Raw genomic sequence first — 23418 nt, 5'->3', positions numbered from 1 at the left:
GTGTGCTAAGATGACTGTCCACTTTAGAATATATTGTTAATATACTTTTAAAAGGGTGGGGCATATGGCTCACCTAGTACTTTGCGAGGCCAAGATGGGAGGATCACTTGAGGCCAAGAGTTTGAGACCAGCCTGCTCAACATAGCAGGACCCCATCTATATGAAAAGTAGAAAAATTAGCCAAAATACATCTTATCACCTGAACCCAGGATTTTGAGGTTGTTGCGCACTAGGCTGATACAGCGGCACGCTAGCCTGGGCAACAGAGTGAGATTTTGTCTAAAAAAAAAAAGAAAAAGAGGGAGAGGGAGAAAGAAAAGGGAAAAAGAGGAAAAGAGAGAAGAAAAGAAAAACAAAGAAATTAGCTGAGTGTGGTGGTACATGCGTGTTGTCCCAGCTACTCCAGAGTCTGAGGCAGGAGGATTGCTTAATTAAGACTGGGAGGTTGAGGTGGCAGTGAGCTATATTAGCATCATCGTCCTCCAACTTAGGTGACAGAGTGAGACCTCATCTTGGAGGGGAGGACCAAGGAAAAGTAAAATTTAAAATACAATAACAGTTAAGAAATAGAAACATAAAAACAGTGTATAGTTTAACCTTCCAAGTATTAAAGGATACTATGATCTGTCAAATGGAGGGGAAAATAGAAAACCACCAAAAAAAGGCAAAACAAAAAATGAGGTGGCAGAAATAAGCTCTGAACAAAAGTAATTATAATATAAATAAATGAGTCAAATTATATAACCAAAAGTCATATGCTCAAGTTTTATTAAGATGAATAAGGGCCAATAATAAGTTGTCTATAATAAAATACAATGAGTATCAACAAGGAAATTGATGAGATGGAAAACACCAAGAAAATGTGAACCAAAAGAAACAGGGTCAGAATTACAATTTCATAGATATAATGCTGGAAAATATCATAAGGACCAAAAAAGTAGATTATATATTTCATCCTCTGTAATCTGTGTTTGCATCTGTTGTGCTCCTGAGTATGGGGAGCATATTACAAGATCGGAACAGAGACCTCTGCATAAAAGAAAGTCTGATCAATGAGATGCCCTCAGTTGGTATCCAGAAAATAAACCAACAAACAAATAAATACCAAAGAAAATTTTCTTGTCATGGCCATGGCTTTTGGTAGAATAGAGAAAAGAAAGCAGTGGCTGATGATAAAATTCTAGCTTTGAAAATAACCAAATAGAACTTTTCTAAAAAAGATATCTGACATTGAAAATAGATAAGCTAAAAATCAGGTACAATTGAAGAAAGTACTAGTAAAATGAAAGATCTGAGAAAGTTGTAATATTTATTCAAAATGTTCAAAGTACTATGAAAAAATAACTGACAGGATATCCAAGGAAAATCCAGAAAAATTATCTTCTCAGAAAGGTGATATAAGGGTATTTTCAGAAAACTAAACTCCTGAGAGATGTGCCAACAAACCACAATAAAATAAAATCCCCCAAAGAGGTCTACATGTGCCAACAATCATAATTTGACAAAAAGAATGACCCAATTAAAATGGGTTGTTTTGCAAGAAGGGATAGTAAGCAAAGAAAATGGCAAACTTACAGGTAAACCCAAACAAATGTTTACAGTATGAAATAGTAATAATGATGCCTACATTGTGAAATTTTAAACAAGTCAATGACATACAAAATTCTGGTCAGCAAAAGCATATGTTAAAAAGAAAATGGTTGGAGTTAAAGCAACACAAGATCCACATTTCTTTGGATGGGTGGTAAAGACATTAACTTCAGACTTCACTCAATTTTAAATCTTTTACCAGTAGACGAAGAGGAGAATGTGTAACTTTTGAAATAGTAGAGGAATACAATGGGGGAAAAGGAGAAATTTATAAAAGAGAGAGAGAGAGAGAGAAATGAGAAAAAATACAAAGAAGGATAAATAGCCAAAAAGTGCAATAGAAGATATCAATCCACATATATCAATAAATATCCTAAGGATCTCAGTTAAAAGACAAAGCTTAGCTGAGTAGACTTTTAAAATTTCACTTGAGAATCATTTTTAAAAGACATACTTAAAAGGGGGAAGAGTAAGATGGGGGTCCAGAAAAATCATTCAGCTGAGCTCTCCTCGAAAAACTAGGGAAAAAGAGAGAACCCAGCTATACCTGGCACAGGGACCTTACCCAGAGTCATAGCTCAGAGAGCACAGTGAGGAGGTGGTGAGCTGGATACAGTATATGATCCTGAGCAGTGGAAATCAGACTAGTGAGGCAAGTAACTGTGACCAGCTGGGATCAGCTGGCCTCCTACAGAGGTCCAGGATGGGAGGAAGCCTTTCTGGAGTTTTCAGTTGTTGGGGTAAGCTGCGCCTTGAGTGGAAAGCTTGGAAGAGTGGGCAGACTCAAACATTATACAGCAACCTGATTTGAATGCTGGTTGAAGTGGAGTTGCTATAGGTTTGGTGGCTGGTGAGGCAGTCATACTGAGAAGGTCTATGTGGTCAGGGGGCTGCCATTGTGAGAAGGTCATGAGAAGGTCTTAGCAGGGACCTAAAGCACAATCATCTTAATTCCGCCTGCCAGGATCAGAACTCCACTCTTGGGATGGGCTAAGGGACTCCAGTACCCCATGAGAAATGGAGTTGGGGGCACTGTGAGACCTAACCCCTGAAGGATTTTTGTGAACTTTAAGATCCCAACCCAGCAGGGGCTAAATGCTGAGGAAACAATCAGGTAATCATTGAAGGCAACTAAGTTTGAAATAAGGACCACAGAGGTTGCTACCCTTGTCTCCTAAAAAAAGCTACAGCACCACCTGGTGTCCAGGCAACACATTTCAACATAATGTCATCAAGAGCAAGGATTTCTATTTGAAAAAACGGAGGCAGTGAGAAGTAAAAAGCAAGATAAGGAGGTCAGCAATAAGAAAGAACACATGAGGAGGAACCAACAATAAAATTCAGGCAACATGAAAAACCAAAACAGAGGAACTCACCCAAATGAAAGACTTCATTAAGAAGATTTCAGTGGCCATTGCAACAACAACAACAAAAATAAACAAATAGGGCTTAATTAAACTGAAAAGCTCCCGTAGGCTAAGGAAACAACAAACAAAGCAGACAACTTTCAGAATAGGAAAAGACATTTGCATATTATGAATCAGACAAAAGCTTGATAACTAAGATCTACAGAGAACTCCAATTAATCAACAAAAAAGACCCAACAATCTCATATATCACTGGACAAGAGACATGAATAGAACCTTCTCCAAAAAAAATAGACGAATGGATAACAAACATATGAAAAAATGCTCATCATCCCTAATCGTCAGAGAAATGCAAATCAACCACCTCCAGCCCCAGATAACACCAAACCCCAGTGAGAATGGCTCACATCACAAAGTCTCAAAGATGCAGATGCTAGTGTGGAGGTGGAGAGAAGGAAACACTTTTACTAATGGTGGGACTCCAAACTAACACAACCTTTTTTAAAGGAAGTATTGAAAATCCTCAAAGAACTCAAATTAGACCTCCCATTTGATCCTGCAATCCCATTACTGGGTATCTACGAAGAAGAAAAAAAATCATTTTATCATAATGACCTTTACACTAGCTATTTATTGCAGCTCAATTTATAATTGCCAAAATGTGGAAACAGCCTAAATGCCCACAACCCAGGAATGGATTAACAAGCTGTGGTATATGTACACCATGAAATACTATTCAGTCATTCAAAAGATGGAAACTTTATATCTTTTGTATTGAGCTGGATTGAGTTCAAAGATTGAGCATCACAAGAATAGAGAAGCACGAATCCAATGTACTAAATTCTAATATGAAAGCAGTAGATAATCTAATACAAGGGGGGCTAGAGGAATGAGGAAGCTGGGAGAGGGGAGGAGGGCGGGGGGGGGTCACGGTGTATGGCACACCTCTTGGGGATGGGACACAATTATAAGAGGGAAGATAAACAAATGCAACCAGTATAACCTAATTCTTTGTACCCTCAATGAATTTCAAACAATAAAAAAAAAAGACATACTTAAAAACATAAAGACATAGAAAGGTTGAAAGCACTGTATTTCATAATTTCCCTGCATACATTTTTCACATATTTAATATCCAAAATCAGGATACACTTTGCAATTGATAACATCTTACTACTGTTGCCAAGCCATTTTCTTACATATTAATGTCTCTGAATTTAGGTATTTACAATGAAAGCCATGTTAGATTAGATGAAATATGGTATAAAAAAATAAAAATATACTAGAAAAATACTAACCTCCCCCCCAAAAAAAATACTTGTCAGGACTGTATTTATGTCAAACAAAATGGATGATAAGGAATAAAAATATTATTACATACTTATGATTACTATATATTGACAGAAAATTCATTATATCAAGAAAATTTGAGGGGGGGGTGGCGCCTGTGGCTCAAAGGAGTAGGGCGCCAGCTCCATATGCCAGAGGTGGTGGGTTCAAACCCAGCCCTGGCCAGAAAAAAAAAAAAAAAGAAAATTTAAGAATTCTAAACTTGTGGATATATATTATGTTAGTTTCAAAAATATAAACCCAAGATTAAAATACCTGGAAAAAGTAAAACATTGATAAACACTATAGTGAAAGAATACATTATCTTCAGGAGTTAAAAGATCAATCAAATAAAAATAAGAAAATATACAGATTAGACCACCATTAACAAGCATAGTTTACTAGACATAGGACCTAATCATTGGAAAACTAACAATTCTAGGCCATTTCTCAACAAATTTCAATGAACTAAGATCTATTTTGTAGACCAGGTTCACTGATCACAATAATAAAAAGCCATCTAGAAATATTTGACAATTGTATTTCAAATATCCCTTGGTCAAAAAACTTCCTATGGGGCTCTCAGAGCCTGTAGCTCAGTGGCTAGGGTGCCAGCCACATAAACCAGAGCTGGCAGGTTCAAATCCAGCCCAGGCCTGCCAAACAACAATGAGAACTACAACCAAAAAATAGCTGGGCATTATGGCAGATGCCTGTAGTCCCAGCTACTCAGGAGGCTTAGGCAAGACAATCGCTTAAGCCCAAGAGTTGGAGGTTACTTTGACCTGTGACGCCATGGCATTCTACTGAGAGTGACATAATGAGACTCTGTCTCAAAAAAACCCAAAAAACAAAAATCAAAAAAACTTATAATGGACTTTATACTTAAAACTGAATTAAAATAAAAAGGTTTATTAAACTTACACATATATTGATAACTGAAGTAGTACTTCAAGGAATGTTTATAGTCTGTATACTTACAAGAAAAAAGGAAATTTAAGTATTATGAAAACAAAAATCATCACAAACTAAAAAAATAGAAGAAATGAAATAATACAGATAAGAATGAAAATTAAGGATTTAGAAGGCAATGACACAACAGAGGATCATCAAAAGATATATGTGTGTGTATATATACACACATATATATACATATTTTAAGAGACAGAGTCTCATTTTGTCATCCTCAGTAGAATGCCATAGCATCACAGCTCACAGCAACCTACAGATCTTGGGCCTAGGTGATTCTCTTGCCTCAGCCTCCATGTAGCTGGGACTACAAGCACCTTGCACAATGCAGTTTGGCTGGGGCTAGGTTTAAACCCACCACCCTCTATATACGGGGCCAGCACCCTACTCACTGAGCCACAGGCACCGCCCAAAAGATATATTCTTTATAACAGTAATAAAATTGCAAAGTTTGGCAAGAATTTTTTTAAAAAGAAAGCAAAAATAAAAATTATGAACTACCAATATAAGGAAGATTTAAAAGATATTAAAAATACGTGTGTGAGCAAATATTACCTAATGTAATATTACATAATGTAATATAACATTACATACTTTACACACATATATAGTACCTTAGAGTACACACATATACAGTACCTTACAGCTTTGACCTGATTATAACATTTTAGAAATAAATATTATCACTCTTTTTAGGAATTCAATTTTTAAAGCAGACCTTAGAAATATCTATACATTTCATTTAATTGATCTTCAATACTGATAAGATTATGAGAAATCCACATTTCATATTTTATGGGTAACAGGATAAATTGCGACAACTCTTCTATAAAGATACACTTTAAGAATCATGAAATTTTTCAGTGAATTTACCTGAATACCTCCAAAAATTTACAATAGTAACAAAAGGAACATTGATTTATTTAAGGATGTTCATTATTCTTTTCTTAATAATGGAGATAAAATGGAAAAAAGCCTAAATAATTATAGTTTTTAAATTTCAGTGAACTACTTCAGAGCTATTATAACAACTATAGCAATATAAATACAAGCTTTTATTATTTAAAAAAGTAGATACTAGGATTACAATTATATAGAAAGTGTGTGTTCATACAAATCCTTAATGATTTATCACACTGAAACAAATGTTTTGTACAAAGTAGTTTTAATCATATGAACACTGCACAAGACTTTAAACTATAAATTAAGATTTTAGAAACATATTTCAAAATATCAAATACCTTTGGGTAAACTTCAAATACGGTGTATAGTCTATAACAGCAGGAAAGTTGCCATCCAATCCCTCTCCTTTTAGGCAGAAGCTAAGAAAATAGACAATAAATACTTCACATTAATGCATAAAATTTTAAATTGAAGTTAAATATCTTGATAGAGACATTTCTTTCATAAAACTACAGCTATATTTTTGTAATTGCTACTTCTTATAAATTAATACCTCAATAAAAAGCATTCTATCTAAATGCATATAAATATATCAAGCATGAGTAAAATTTACTAAGAAAGCTGTTCAAATCTTGTCCCTTTATTCAATACTATCTTGGTCTTCATTGAACTTTTGAGAGGTCAAAAGAGAATCTTCAAATGAAGATTTGTTCTTCACATTTAGATACAAATTTTCAGATGACACTGAATATCCCCCTAGGAGATCTGATTAGAAAATGAGGGTTTTCAAAACTATCTGAATGTAAAAGGCTTGGATCTTAGACCTATTAGGATTCTGAAAATAAGATTAGGTGACTGGTTTGAAATCATACTATGAGTCTTCCAGAATGACAAGTAAAGGAATTCTTGACCTCCTAGTCCCCTGATCCAGTAATCTGCTCTGGTATAATGGTATATATCATAAGATAACAAAAAAAGCATCGGTTTTATGATTACTATTTTTTTTTAAAGTACATCTTCTAGGAAGATGAACGTAAGAATAGTTATAAGATATAGGTTGATTTTTCAAAAGAAAAAATTCCTCTATAAATCCCCAGTTAAGCATTATTTCAAGAGTTTGTCTCCCAAAATACTTGCTCTAATATATTAATACTGCGGGTATGTGTCTTTTCCCAGTCTTGAATAAGGAGAGAATCAGAGTGATAACACTTCATATGGGCTTTCCTTCATTAACAGATACATTGCTAATATAACTTTAAAATATATCAATGGGTTACACTAACCTGGCAGCTAACATTCTTATCCCAGGGTTGTTTGTTGTTATTGTTGATTTACCAAAACAAATAAAACCAAAATAATATGAACATAACAAATTTAGACAGGGGCAGTGAAATGCCTTATAAAAAGTTAACATCCTTAGAGGCATTAAAAAGACAGGCTTCATGCTCCTAAATAAATAAGCTAATTAACCTATACTAGTTCATTAAATCTTAAAAGTCAGACTTATAAAATGATAAATATTTAGAAACGAAGTGATTTACCAGAAAAAAACCTTAGTGAAAAGAAGCAGCATTATACTTTAATTCAAGATCTAGAAGCAGATTTTCATTCACCTTATTTAACACTCTTTAAATGCTGTATTTCAAGAAAAATGTATTTCCTTGATTATTATGTTTAAATTTTCTTGTAGATAAACCTCTTACTTTTAATACATTACAAAATCTAGGCTCAATTATAGAGATAAAAAAATGTTTCCATAAATCTAAAAAGAACTTACACATTGTCCATCTTTAGCATTTGTTATCTGAAAGTCAGTTTAGAAAACAAGCTAAAGTCATTTGAAACAAAATGACCGGAATCAAATATTAATATCCAACTATCTGCTTTATTTACAAAATTGAAAGAAAACAAATCCTAAGTAGAAATTATTATAAGATAGGATGGTTTAAAAACTGGACGCATTTGATTGTATTAAGGTACCTGAAATCAATAGCATTGAGTCCCAGCAGCATGCCAGCAAGCATATTTGCTTCCTCACCCAAGACAATTGCTCCATCTTCATAAAATCTCCTAAAAAAATGACATGGATGAATATAAAATATTTAAAAAAAACTAATGTTTATTTCATAAAAACCATTTAAAGAGAAGAGTTAAATTTTATTTATATTTTTTCAAAACTATACTTTGATCACTGAGTTATTTAGACAAGAAAGAGAGAGAAAGAAAGAAAGAAAGTTAGTTTGCCACTATAACAAAAAGTATTCTGAGTGTTTCTAAGGCTCTTAAAAGGAAACCTCAAAGTGACTCAGTGGACCTAGAGTGCTCAGTATTTTTCCCTAACAAAGAAACAATATAAATTAAAGTGAAAGGAGGAAAATTCAGAGTCATTTATACTGGTCTATTTTCAAAACTAAGTAGACTCAAGTTCTATACATAAAAGAAAAAGAATTTCTGTTTTTCTATAATTCTAAAGGTTAATGACTAAATCAAGAATTTGAAAGGTCCGATAATTAGTAATTTATGCTAACCTTACTCCTGCAATCCTAATAGAACAGATGGCTGCATAAGAAAAAGAAAGTCTAATTATCCCTTTGACAAAAAATGTGAATATGAATCTGTCTTTGCTAATACCTATAAAACATTTGTTTTGGTTATTACCAGCTTTTGAAAAAAATCATAATATGGGCTTGAGGTATTTTTCCAACAAAGAATATAAGAACATTTAATTTACTTCCTTCCTTAAAAGGACTATATAAAAACCAGTAACTGTCAGTAACCAGAGATCATTACACCATTGTATCTAGTATTATTGCAGATAGACATTGAATGCCACTCTATACCACCCCACTAACTAAAATGAAAACCTTTAAAATAATTGTATTTAAAAGAATACTGGGGCAGCACCTGTGCCTCAAAGGAGTAGGGCGCTGACCCCATATGCCAGAGGTGGCGGGTTCAAACCCAGCCCTGGCCAAAAACTGCAAAAAAAAAAAAAAAAAAAAAAAAGAATACTGAATCGAGGTGATCTGACAAGATAGTATTTTATAATTTAAGCAAACACTTAAGTTATTCATTGTGTATTAAAGTAATAGAAGCTGTTTTTAAAAATTAATTTATTCCCTTAAATATATCAATAATTTTAATGGAAAATATGATTCCCATTGTTAATACTTTTAGAGACCTCAAAAGATCATAAAATTTCAAACTTTTCACTTTACAGCATAGAAAAATGAAATATTAATAAAGTTCGCTTATAAATGAGCCAAGGATGGGTGGCACCGGCCCCATATACTGAGGGTAGCGGGTTTGAACCCAGCCCCGGCCAAACTGCAACAAAAAAATAGCTGGGCATTGTGGCGGGCACCTGTCCTGGCTACTGTAGTCCTAGCTACTCAGGATGCTGAGGCAAGAGAATCACCTAAGCCCAAAAGCTGGAGATTGCTGTGAGCTGTGACGCCACAGCAGTCTACTGAGGGCAACAAAGTGAGACTCTATCTCTAAAAAGAAAGAGCCAAGAGTAAAGTCTGAGATTGAGATAACTAATCTAATAAGTCAGTAAGGTATACAGTAAATAAATTCCCTTCCTTTTGTTAAAAATATCCCTCCCTCTGTTAAAATGTTTTTATGAGAAGAATCTAACCAAAGAAGTATATTACTGAGTATCATGAACATCTTATAAATATTGAAAGTATCAAGATGAAACAAATATATGAAACTTCTATTTAAATTTTTATATACTGTATTTTAAATGTAGTTTTGCATTTTAGAAATAAGGAAAAATTATAAGCAACTATTTGATATTAGTATGATCAGGAAGAAAAACTTCCTGTTTTTATTAAGCATATTCTTTCCAACTACTTATATGTTGACTATAAAAGTATTAGTGACTAGAAAAAGTGATTAAAATAACTTTATAAGAATGTTTTATCAGATATGGCTTAACATATATATTCCCCATAATGCTATCTCAGTGTTCTGTAATACTATTTTTAAGGCTTTTAGATAATTCAATAACAAATATCCTTTGGATGAGATCCAAGATGATCTATACTTAGATCTATACTTAGATCTATACTTTAGATCCAAGATGATCTAAACTATATATGAGATCCCATATAAATTATATTGATATTACTTAATATCATGCTTTAAAAACATCCTTTCTGGGGGGTCAGAAGTTACTCTATATACTGTAAGTCCATTATTAAAATAGGAAAAAGTTTATCTTATAAGCCAAAAAGATGTCATTATTGACATTCTTAGTCTCTTCCTCAATTTAATCTAAAAAAACTATAAGGAGGGGATATGAGATTTCTCCTTTGTGACATGAAAAACAAATTACAGCATTATAAACAGATGTTACATTCAAAGTCAAACTGAATCAAAATGAGAAAATGACTAAAAAGTCAATCTTCAAAGGTCTTCTTTAAAAATTTTTTCTTTACTGTAGGTCAAGATTAGGATATAAAATTATAAATTTATATTATATTAGAGAGAAGGCAGAGAGTGGTAGGGGAGAGATGAGAAAGAGAAGGGAGCAGAATTTATTTTATATTAGAGAGAAGGAAAAGAGTGGAGGGAGAGATGAGAAGGAGAGAGAGAAGAGAGCAGGGCAGGGAGATGGCATGGCATCCCAAAGAAATAATGCCCATGACGTGGCACCTGTGGCTCAAGTGGCTAAGACACCAGCCACATACACCTAAGCGGGTTCAAATCCAGCCCAGGCCCGCCAAACAACAATGACGGCCACAACTAAAAAATAGCCAGGTGTTGTGGTGGGCGCCTGTGGTCCCAGCTACTTGGGAGGCAGAGGCAAGAGACTTGCTTGAGCCCAGGAGTTGGAGGTTGCTGTGAGCTGTGATGCCACAGCACTCTACCCAGGGGGATAGCTTTAGGCTCTGTCTCAAAAAAAAAAAAAAAAAAAAAGAAAGAAAGAAAGAAAAAATGCCCATCTCTCCAAAGGTCTTGATAAGAATGTGAATTTTATTAATTATTTTATCAACAAATATATAATAAATTTCTCCTATGTGACAAGTACTGTGCTAGGTACTATGGGAATAAGCTAGATACGGTCCCTCGCTTTGGAGCTTATACTCTAAGAAAATAGGTAGCAAACCAAAGAAACAGATAATTATAGATGATGATAAATAGTATAAATAAACAGGTTGTTGAGAGGTAGATAAAAATTGAAGGAAACCCAATTTTGGAGAAATTCATTACCTGAAACCTTAGTCTACAGAAGTCCAGGACTTTGTAGGCCATATGACAATAATAATAATAATAATAAACATTTATGGAGTACCAGGCAGTTATAAACGTTAACTGGTATACATTAATTATATTCTTGGCTATGACATATTTGAACAACTTGCCCAAGATTCCACAGCTATGGAGTAGTGAAACAAGGATTTGATTCCAGGAAATATGCTTGCAGAGCCTGTTGGCTAATGTAATAAGAAATCATTTCAATAGTTTAAGTGGAAATAAGTATCTCTTTTACTTTTAGGACCCACTGAAAGCTAAGTGGCTCTTGGAAGGGGAAAACTTGAAGCTCAGTCCAGAAGCCAACAGGTAAGTAGATGAGAAATAAGACATCCAGAGCACTGTAACAGTTGCAGAGATGAATCAAAATTGATTCTAGAGGTAGAATCAATAAGAATTGCTAATAGATTGTTTATAGGGAATGAGGAAGAAAGAGAAAGTGTGAATTTTAGATCCTGACTCAATCAATCATGCAGGTAGCTAGTGACACCCCTTGCTAAGAAAAGGTGAACAGGGTTACAGGGGGGAAAAATCAATATATTTTCAGGGGATGATTTCTCTGCGTGGAAAAATGCATGATGTGACTATGCAGATATGCTGCATAGCCACACCCATCACTAGGTCGTATTATCGGGGTAGGCTTATATTTAACAAATGCCCAGAAATCCTGCTAGGGCTTATTTTTTGGGTAGGTCTTATTTTTGGGGAAACATGGTACTTAGCCAGTTCCTTTTACAAAGTAAGCACTCAGTAAGTGGCATACTTTATATCCTTTAATCTTTTTTGGCAAACACCCTTCTTTATGCTCCTACACTTCTGCTTGCTACACTTTAAGATCTAAAAGAGAAAAAAGAACCAAAGAAGGCTGTTCAAGTGACCAAAGGGTGAGTACAAAGTGCTGCAGTATGAATACTGTAAGAAAATTTTGACTCTGATCTGAAAAGATAAAAGAATGTTAGCAAAAACTACATGTAATAATTGAAGTCCTTCTTTTAGTCTTACGATTCCATCTCTGAGAACTATGCAAAGGTAAGGATTCTACAGAGGAAGAAAAAGCTCTGTGCACATGATTTCATACATAATGCAACATTATAATGTAGAACCATATAGCCAAACAAACAACCAACTCAAAAGGGGTGGTGAAGTGTATCAGGGGACAATAACATTGTCTAGCTATTAAAAATGTTTTTAAAAGTGTTAAAATATTAGGAAAATGTACACTATTAACATCGTTAAAAAGCAGGATGTACATTAGGAGAAAGTACAATGCAATCATTATTTTAAGAATGTATTCAGAAAAAAGATTAAAAGGAAATATATCAGATTTAACCATGGCTATTTGGGGTACAGAATTAAGGATGATTATTTTCCCCCTTTTTTAGATTTTTGGAATTCTGAATAATCACTCAGAAAAAAATTGGGATGATATAAAGCAAACTAATATAAGAATCACAGGCAAAAAGCATAGAAAACCTATCCGAGGAAATAATTAAGAAAAACTTCTCTGGTATTGTTAGAAATTCAGATATCCAGATATAAGATGGTCATCAAACACCTAGAAGATTCATAGCAAAATATTACCAAGGCAGATAATCTTTACTCTGCTGAAGTCAAAATGAAAGAGAAAATCTGATAAGCTGCAAGATGAAAGTAACAACTAATTTACAAAGGAAAACCTATCAGAAGGGGTTGGGGATTCTTAGGGGTCCCATTTTTGGTCTTCTCAAACAGTGTAACTGACAGGTAAGACTTCTGTATCCTACAAAATTTAGTTGCCTAGGTAAGGAGAATAAAGTCTTTCCCAGAGGAGCAATTGCTAAGGGAATTTGTCACTAGAGTAGCTCCACGGGAAATGGTTAAAAATGCTCTGTACATGGAACGGCACAATTGATACTCACCAGTGTAAAAACACCAGGCTGGGCTCGGCGCCTATAGCTCAACCGGCTAAGGCGCCAGCCACGTACACCTAAGGTGGTGGGTTCGAATCCCCAGCCCGGACCCGCCAAACAACAATGATGGCTGCAACCAAAAAATAGCCGGGCGTTGTGGCGGGCGCCTGTAGTCCCAGCTACTTGGGAGGCGGAGGCAGGAGACTCGCTTGAGCCCAGGAGTTGGAGGTTGCTGTGAGCTGTAATGCCACAGCACTCTACCCAGGGGGATAGCTTGAGGCTCTGTCTAAAAAAAAAAATAAATAAATAAATAAAAAATAAAAATAAAAACACCAGGCTGATGCTCACAGCCCAAGGGAAAAACAAAGCAACTAGATATCATTTAACATGATGAACTGAACAGCAACTCACACATCAGTATCTACATGGATCACTGTGAAGGCTTAGTCCCAAAAGGCAGAAAGAATTAGCTGTAGAAGGTCCAGCTTCTTGTTATATATATATCCTTCTAAACATAACACAAATATTACATAATCTTGATATCTAATTTTGAAAATAATGCTATGCTCTCACATACAGGTGGAATCTAAAAAAGCTTAACTCAGAAGTAGACAGTAGAATGGTGGATAGCAAGCACTGGACACAGGGATGTGCAGATGGGATAAAGAGTTTGAAGATGTTGATCAAAGGATACAAAATTTTTTTTTCTTGAAAATTGCTAAAAGATTGGATTTTAAGTGTTCTCACACACGCAAAAAATAAGTATGTGAGGTAATACATATGTTAATTAGCTCAATTTAACCATTCCACAAATATACATATTTCAAAACAACATGTATGTAATACACAGAATTGTTTCAATTAAAGTTAATACATTTTAAAAACAAAGAAAACAGTGCTAGAAAATAGGAATACAAGGTCTGACAATTAAATTCACAAATGCATCCTATAAGAAGTACTCCATAGCTCCTTGCTAAATATCACTACAGTCACTTTTGACATACTCCCCTTGGAAGCTGTGCACTGATGCCAGTGTCTAGCCCACCTTTCAAAGCAGTTCTGAAACTCTTTATCTGGAATGGTCATTAGAGCTGTCATCCTAAACCCTGATGTCCTAAATCTCATGAAAATGTTTTCCTTTCAGTATTTCCTTTATCTTTATGTAAAGAAAAAAATCATTGGGGGCCAGATATAGGGAAGGTGTTTCGAAACATTTGTTTACTTGCTAAAAACTCACAAACACTGCTGCAAGAGCTAGTGCATCATGGTCATGCAAGAGCCATGAGTTGCTGGTGAAAAGTTCAGGTTAGTTTCATTTAACTTTTTCATGTATCCTTTTTAGCACTTCCAAATAGTAAACTTAGTTAACTAACTGTTCAGCTGGTACAAATTCATAACGAACAATCCTTCTGATAACAAAAAAAGTTAGCAACATCATTTTGACTCCTGATTTTTATTGACGGAACTTTTTCAAGTTGTGGGGAATTGGCTGACTTCCCCTGTGCACTTTGGTGCTTTGATTCAGGTTCATATTGGTACACCCAAATTTCATCATCAGTGATAACATAGCCCAAAACATTGTCTTGCCTCTCTACAAGGTCTTGGCAAAACTTTGACTCTGCTTTGCTTTTGTTCATTGGTGAGCTTCTTGCATTTTTGCATACAACTTTCTCATGTGAAGATTTTCAGTTATGACTTTCCTATTTTTCTATTCATGTTTACTTGATCTGCTATCCTTCTCACAGTCTGTTGACAATTCTGATACACCATTCAACAAATTTTTGCAATGTTTTCTTTCATCAGTGCTCATTACTGGCCACCCTGACTTCTTATCAGTGATACTTTCTCTCCCCTTAGAAAAACATTTAATCCATTCCAGACATCCTCAAACTATGGCCCGCAGGCCACATGCAGCCTGCCGAGGACATTTATCTGGCCCGCCGGGTGTTTTTGCCACCACTGCCTGTCCTGCTTAGCAGCTAACTCATTCCGGGGCCCGTAGTCCAGCCCTCCAAAAGTCTGAGGGACAGTGAACTGGCCCCCTGTTGAAAAAGTTTGAGGACTCTTTAGACACTGCTGTTTTCTTCATGGCATTATCCCTATAAGCTTGGACTAACATGTTCTGACTTCACTTCCTCCCTTGCCAAGTTTAACAAAAAAATTAATGTTTGTTCCTTGTTCTAATTCAAGCTCCAACATTCTCATGACAGCACACAAAAACATGCAACAACAATAATGAATGCCACTCAGCAAGACACTGTCACGTGTTGATATGAACACACACATCAGTGAGACACTGATATATCAAGGTCAAGAAACCTTACTCTGTTTGCATATTGCTGCCAATGTAAGGGCACTATGGCAAGTTTACGACCTTCATTATCAAGCCTTGTAGATCATCTTATGAAGAATGTTTTCGGTTTTAAAAATTGCAGAAGTCATCCTTGAGTAACATATTAAACCAGTTCTAATCCTATTTGTATTTCCTATTGAAATCTGCAATATAGAGGCCACCATGAGAAACTATGAAAAATATCTGTATTTCACTATTTAGATACTACAGGGTCTCCCAACAGTTGCCACTGAAGTCGCCGTACATAAAGAAAATGGGAAATTGTATCTAAATGTACCTTTATTTACAAAATAGTCATTAACAAATTTTAAAGAGGTGGTCAACATGTTGAGAATATTCTGTAAATATTCTGCAAAATTTTGTAATGAATATTTTGTAAGTAAAGGTACAATTAGCTACAATTTCCCATTTTCCCTATTTTATGGCAACTTTAGGGGCAACCCTTGCAGCACCAGTAGTTTTACTTTAAAAGAGAACCCACATAGGAACTTCATTCCCTTTAAGAGGTACTAGGGAAAATTGTTTTCTTAGAAAGTAGACAGAATATGAAGACTATGTCATAGGGAGGGAATGACAACAGAGCAAACTAAGCTAAGAAATTTAATGAGATACCAGAAATCAAAAAGTGAAAGGAGGTCTTGCACTAATAGATTAGTGCAAATACCTAGTTCTCTCTAAATAGTTATTTGTGAAAGACAGTCAGAACACTTATTACTCTTAGGTCACACGTCCTTATGGAAGACCATAATTATTCTTATCTTCACTACAGAATAATGCTGAATATGTCATAAAGCTTTTTCTGACTTGTTTCCAAGCATATGTATGTGGGATTATTACTTGCATGCAAATTAAAAAACAAGTTTTTGAAAAAAAATTTATTAGAAGAGCTTTCAGATATTTAGTAAGCCAAAAATTATTTGTATTGACGAGACAAACAGAAAACAGTTAATGATCTAAAGATTGTTATGGTTTTAATTTCCTTTATGGCTAATAATGTTGAACAACATTTTGGTGTTTGTTAGCCACTTGTCTATGTTTTTTGGAGAAATGTCTATTGAGTCTTTTTGCCCATTTTTAAGTAGGTTGACTTTTTATTACTAAGAGTTCTTTCCTCATCTTGAATTGTAAAATTTTTCTCCTGTTCTTTAGGTCATCTTTTCACTTTATTTATGGTATCCTTTGAAACATAAAGTATTTAATTTTGATTATATCCAATTTATCTATTTCTTCTCTTGTTCTTGGTGCATTTGATTTCATACCTAGGAAACCATTATCTAATCCAAAGATTTACATCTATGTTTTCTTATAAGGGCTTTATAATTAATTCTTTAAAGTTTTTATATATACTGGGGAATAACAGTCCATGAGCATCTTTAAATAATGTTTATTTTTTATTACAAGAGGATAAAAATTTTAGGCATATTCAGATTCCAAAACTCATTCTTAGCATTTAAAAGATTTTGGCAATTTATCACTGTTCTATCTACTTTTCTATAATTGAGAAAAGTGTTCTCCAATTTTTTTTCTCTTTGTGACAGCTCAGTAATTTACGAAGTTTTATTTTATATTTTACCACTTCCTTTATTTTTACTAAAATATTGTAATTTATTCAGAACACTAATTTTGTCATTAAATACCGTGGTGTAATTGCAAAGTCATAAGTGGGTTTCCAAAAAGCTAATTTTATCTTTATGTTTTCCATATTTGTTGCTTCAAATTCTTACTTGAATATTTTCAATTTTTTTCAAGGATCATTTGTATTTTTTTTTTTTTTTGGAGACAGAGTCTCATTATGTCACTCTTGGTAGGGTACTGTGGTGTCACAGCTCACAGCAACCTCAACATCTTGGGCTTAAGTGATTCTCTTGCCTCAGCCTCCCAAGTAGCTAGGACTATAGGTACCCACCACAATGCCGGCTATATTTTGTTACAGTTGTCATTGTTGTTTAGCTGGCCCAGGTTGGGTTCTAACCCGCCAGTCCTGGTGATGTGGCCGGCTGTGCTATGGGTGCCAAGCCAAAATCATTTGTATTTTTAATTTAAAATTTCTAATTATTTTTTAGTCCACGGGTACAGATAAATGAAAACTTTGAGCCAATTAATTCAGTTTTTACCTCACTTTTCATTTATGTCTTCCCAGTAGCCTAACAAAACAATTCTCCACCTTTTCTTGTTGTTGTTGCTATTGCTGTTAACTTAGATTCTAATCTTCACTCTGTCAACTTCCCAGCTCTGGCTGTTTCCCCAAAATATCCCAATCCCTAAACTCTGGTTCTCAAGATTTTCTTCTTCAATTGCTCACCAAGACATCTTCCACCCTAGCAAAAAGTTCACACGGATTTCTAATATTTTGGAGCCACAGTCACAGTCACGTACTCCAAATTTACCGTATTTCCATTCCCCACCCTTCTCCACCCAAACTTATCCTTGGATTTTCACTGATTTACTGCTTTCAAGTTAGCCTGCCTGCCTTTGTTCACAGAGCTCCTCCTCCAGTGCTGGGTGAAACACTTGTATCACCATTGTAAAGAATATCATTACTCTTTTTCTGTGAAGAGTAAAACAAGAAGAAATCCACTTGATTCAGATACTCTCAAGCTTTCTAAAGGATTAGAGCTCATTTCTCATCCTTGTACAAGAATTTATACAGGAATCATCCAGATAAAAGGTAAGGTACACACATTGTGTTTGCTTATATTTTACAAACCTAATCTTCCAAATATATTTATTTTAGCTAGAGATTTACAATCAAGTAAATTTAGAATTTAAAAGTTTCTTTTATTTAATTTAAAAAACAGTATAAGTAGTAAAAAAAAGTATTGTTTTTTCACTTCCTTTCTTGGAAATTTTGAAGCTATTACACTGTTATTCAGATAAATTTATGTATGCATCAACATTATACATGTATATGTATATATTTATATATTATATACATATATGTAAACATTATACACTAAGCCATATTCTGTTTGGATAGTATATCTTTATATATAGTTACAAGAATATTTTTACTTCACAGACTTTTTAAAAGCTGAATCATTTCCTTTTTATGAAAAAATCATGGCTAAAACCTAAGAACAAGGCAAAAAGCATTTCCCCTTAAACTACTTGTCCTAAAAATAATCTGTCCTAGAATTATTTGCACCCCACCCTGTCAGATAAACTAAGAAACAAGATTAATAACTTAGATTATTAATATTTTAATTTCTATTATAAAAGGCTATCACTTTTTATTTTAAACTGTACTTATATAGATGATTATTGTGTAAACATGGTTGTGATTTGATTAATTTAGGATTTTTATATTTGATCTACTAGATTCTGATACTATAGTCTATGTTTAATCACTATCCTCAATACTTATTATCTTTCATAATTAAACTTACTAGTGATGATCAATAAATGTTTGATTTGGCAAGATTCGTTTCACATATCTAAGAGTTTATCACCATCTCACTGTTTATCTTTATAAATATCCCAAAGTATCATGTTGTTTGAAAAGAACTCAGTACGTATATATCAATGAGGGTTATTTTATGCAAACAATTCTTTTAGCTAAAAATCTTTGTACCCTGGTCAAATTTATAATTACATTAATTCTTTTCTTTGTGCCTCCCAAATTAAGTTTACTACTGTATTTCTACAAAGATAGAAGCAGCTAAGTGTTGCAATTAATACCAGCGACTCATTTGAGAGAAGGTGTCACAGTAAATTCCCAGATGTTCTCAAAATCCAGAATGTCAAACTTTGCATTAATACATAGAAATTAAGACTTCGCCTATATAATTTCTTTGTGCTTAATTTTCTTTACGAAAACTATAATGAGAACTTTATAGTTGTCATTATTTTCTGTCCTTTCAGAACATAATTAATGAGGTAGAAATAAGAATGGTAATTGAGAAGTATCTAATAGAACCTTTTGTGCGGTATAATTTGGTAGCTATTTGCTAAGTGCCTAACAAGACCTGAAATATGATATAACAACTAAGAACCTTAGTAATGTAGTATTAATTTTAATTTATATTATGACATGTGTTGGTGGCCACTATTTTGAAGGGTTCATGTCTAAGGTATTGAAATTATTAATATTTTCATTATAGATTTTTTTTTGAGAGAGTCCCATTCTGTTGCCCAGGCTAGAGTAAGATGGCCTCAAGTCTAGCTCACTGCAACCTCAAACTCCTGGGTTTAAGCAATCCAACTGCCTCTGTCTCCTGAGTAAATGGGACTACAGGTGCTGGTCACAATGTCCAGCTAATTTTTCTATTTTTGGTAGAAATAGAGTCTTGCTCTTGTTCAGATTGGTCTTGAACTGCTGTGCTCAAAAGATCTTCCTGCTCCGGTCTTCTTGAATACTAGGATTATAGGTGTGAGTCACTACATCTGTCTACAAATATTTATGATATGGAGAAAAGTAGTAGCTTCAAGAATAACAAATACAGATCAGTAAACTAGAGCTACATAGGTGTGTCTATTGTCCTAATATGAACCTTTTTCCTACCATCACAAAAAATTAATGAAGTCCTACTTTTCCCATGACCCAGTATGATATCCCTTAAGTTTACATATTTCAAGAAAAGCATTGGCATAGACTGTCCTAAAAAAAAAAACAGTCACAGTCAAGCAATCATAATTATACATATGAATTAAAGAAGTAAACAATTCATTGATATTCTTTACAAGCAAAGAAATAAACAGTGTGGTGTTATTATTTTTACTTATTTAAAGAGAAAGAAACTATAGAAATTTCATAGTTAGATCTTTCTTCATGTGAGTGAAGGAAAACTCGGTGGTGAGAATGAAGCTTTAAGAGGCAGAAATGATTTAGAAAAAGAATACTCCAGGCATAATGTATATCTTTTTACATAAACCAGGGAAAATTTATGTTTAGTTAACAAATTACATTTTCCTGAGAAGATAGTGGATTTGTCTGAGTAGTAAGAAAAGGAGGAAATAAAATAGTCGAGGATTTTAGAATCTAAATGATTCTTCATTCTATTCTGATTTCTATGTCTTTAGGTGATTCTTTCAAATATGTATTAGAAATTAAAAGGGCTTTTAAACCTGGTTGTTTTGAAGTCTCTCAGAGCGGTAGAGATGTATTCAGATAAATGTTTTTCCATGAGTGCTACTCTGATCCAGGCTCTACCCTAAAAGGAAGAAGAAAAAATCAAATATAAAAAAATTAAAAGTTAAGAAGTATTTTGTCCACTGTGCCATCAAAATTATAAGTATTTTAATACATAAAGAACAACCCATTCAAAATACACACTTGATAAAGACTAAGAAAAATATTTAAGTAGACAAAATAGATAAATTTGGTTATACAGAATATATATTTTGTTTCTCTGAAGGTGTAGGGTACGGCATGACGGATCAACTTTCTACCCTCTGAGGGACAGAATATTAAACAGTTGCATACCAACAGAGGTCAGGGATTGATCCCACTAATGTTTCCTTTTCAGTTTTTTTTTCCAGATTAATATGTTGTAACTTATGATTATATTACATTCTTTGTATTTGTAAAGTCAAGTCTGAATTCTGGTTGGAAATGTGCCATATACCCATACCACATAAACATATACACCAAAAAATCATTGGTGGAGTCAAGTCCCTAATGACCCCATCGTAGATGTGATTGTTTAATCCTGAGTTACTTAGGTTAGAGACTTCTTTTGAATCATAGTATAATGTAATCATAAGATAGGACTCTGTACTTCCACACCCAAAATCAATATGCTAACTAAAATGAGTTCCATTATAAAATATGAGAATTAGAGTTTTCTCTCATTAATAAAAATAATCATCTAACACTACTTGTTTAAGAAAATTTCCAGTTCTATCCTTCCAGAGGGAGCTTTTACACAAATAATAATAAACTCTAAACTTCATGACTAAATACATCTCAATCATGAGTTACTGAATGTGGTGCCCCCAGAGAATTCTAAAAACTATTACCAAATATTTAAACCAGAGAAAACAACCAACAAAAGCCCTGGAGCCAGCATATTCTAGCACCGAATCACAGAAACAGACAATTCTTACTAAATGTGAATAATGTTCTTATGGAATCTCTCTTTGAAATGGAAGAATATAGAGATCATATTTGTGAGTGAGAATTTTATAATTCAATTACTTTGACTTTCACTCAACCGTTTACAATTTCCAGAAAAATTCATGAAGATTGAATGTTTCAAATATTCAATAATAAATCAAAACACTGTAATGGCAGTTACAAATAAAGATGACGTAAATCAATAAATATGAAAGTCAAATACCACTACCAGGAAAACAAGGCATACTACTCTAGAAATGTCAACCAGTCTAGTGAGTTCACTAAACTTTTGGACGGTAAAGGTCAGAAAGGAGTCAATATAGGCAGAGGTAAAAACTGTCAGGCTAGAAGCAGTACTGCTGGGAAGAAAATGAGGGAGTGTAGTCAGCAGCAGGCCCTGTGCTACCAAGCTCCGCACTCCCCTGTAACATGCCCTATGGCAATCCTTTCTTCCTTCTGTGTAAGCTGTGGCTTTTGTGAACAAATTCCCTCTGACGCGAGTCACTGACTGGCCAGTAGTCTCAAAATTCTCTCTTGAAATTTCATCTAGAAGACACAGAAACTGGAAGGGGCAACTTGAATCAAAAGGCTATAAATTTGACCACTACAGAAGCAGGGAAAGTTGCCCTCCAGAGGAAACTGGGCACAGGAGACCTTGCTGTTGTTAGATAAGACATGGGGGAAAGTCCTGTTTCCTGATTTATTAATTTCAATCTATACAAAACTAGGCTGTGTTTAGTTTCCTGTCCTTGAATGTGTGTGCAATTCTGTTACATTGTGATAATAAACTGTGCTAATTTTAACAGTTTCTTTGCTTTCATCAAAACATTTTACTAGAAGATAAGCCGACTTATTAAGATTATTGGAGACAAGAAACGGGAAAACCGAAAACTAAAGTTACAGAATTTAGATCTTATCAGTTGATGACAGTGAACCACTGAAGGTTTTTGAAAAAATTAAATTAGTAAAAGTAGTCAACACTTCTTAAGAAAGTCACTAATATGTGCTAGGCCCTGTTTTTTAAGAGCTTCATATACATTAAAATAGGTAATCTTCCCAAGAATTATGGGAGTTAATCTACAATACTATCCCTACTTGACTGTAGGTAGAAACAAAAAGTAAACACAATTAAAAAGAGGAAATTCATCTTCCCTCCACCAAACTGACTGACCTAATGGCACTAATACTCCTAAGTTCTACTTTTCTTCCTATTTCAGGGGATGAATTGTCATAATTTATGGTAGTGAAAAGATAAATCACAGAAGGGACAAAGATATTAAATTATAAATATTATCTGATAATAAACTGATTATGTCACAGATTTGTTTATTGTATTACTAAATGTAATACATATAACAGTTACAATTTGCCATCTTTTTCATCTCCATTCCCAATGTTTACAACAGTTTCTGGTACATAACAGGCACTTGATACATTTCTGTTGAATAAATGGATAAATCTAAAGGACATGAGTAACTTCCTCATAGCTACTAAGCACTGGCACTACCAGTGATGAGCAGATAAAGGAAAGATATAATGAAAACAGTACATCAGGAATTTCAGGAAGGTTCTTCTGAAGCTGGTATTAAAATAGCACATAGGCTCCGAGCCTGTGGCTCAAGCGGCTAAGGCGCCAGCCACATACACCTAAGGTGCCGGGTTCGAATCCCCAGCCCGGGCCCGCCAAACAACAATGATGGC

The 23418-nt window shown here is 34.2% G+C and overlaps 1 protein-coding gene across 3 annotated transcripts in view; it reads right to left on the bottom strand.

The window, feature by feature from the left end:
- Positions 1–23418, bottom strand: part of RUNDC3B (RUN domain containing 3B) — a 138339-nt gene that overhangs the window by 61221 nt on the left and 53700 nt on the right. For all 3 annotated transcript variants that reach the window (XM_012811643.2, XM_003782642.1, XM_012811636.2), the window contains 3 exons: positions 20727–20812; positions 8139–8228; positions 6497–6577 (listed from right to left, as the gene is read on the bottom strand). In XM_012811643.2, the coding sequence (XP_012667097.1) occupies positions 6497–6577; positions 8139–8228; positions 20727–20812 (257 nt within the window). The remainder of the gene's footprint in view (positions 1–6496; positions 6578–8138; positions 8229–20726; positions 20813–23418) is intronic.

The sequence above is a fragment of the Otolemur garnettii genome, unplaced genomic scaffold, assembly GCF_000181295.1.
Source record: "Otolemur garnettii isolate 467f Iridium unplaced genomic scaffold, OtoGar3 scaffold00005, whole genome shotgun sequence".
In the NCBI taxonomy this organism is placed as follows: Eukaryota; Metazoa; Chordata; class Mammalia; order Primates; family Galagidae; genus Otolemur; species Otolemur garnettii.
Note: the sequence above shows the minus strand (reverse complement) of the source record. Positions and strands in the feature narration are given on the sequence as shown.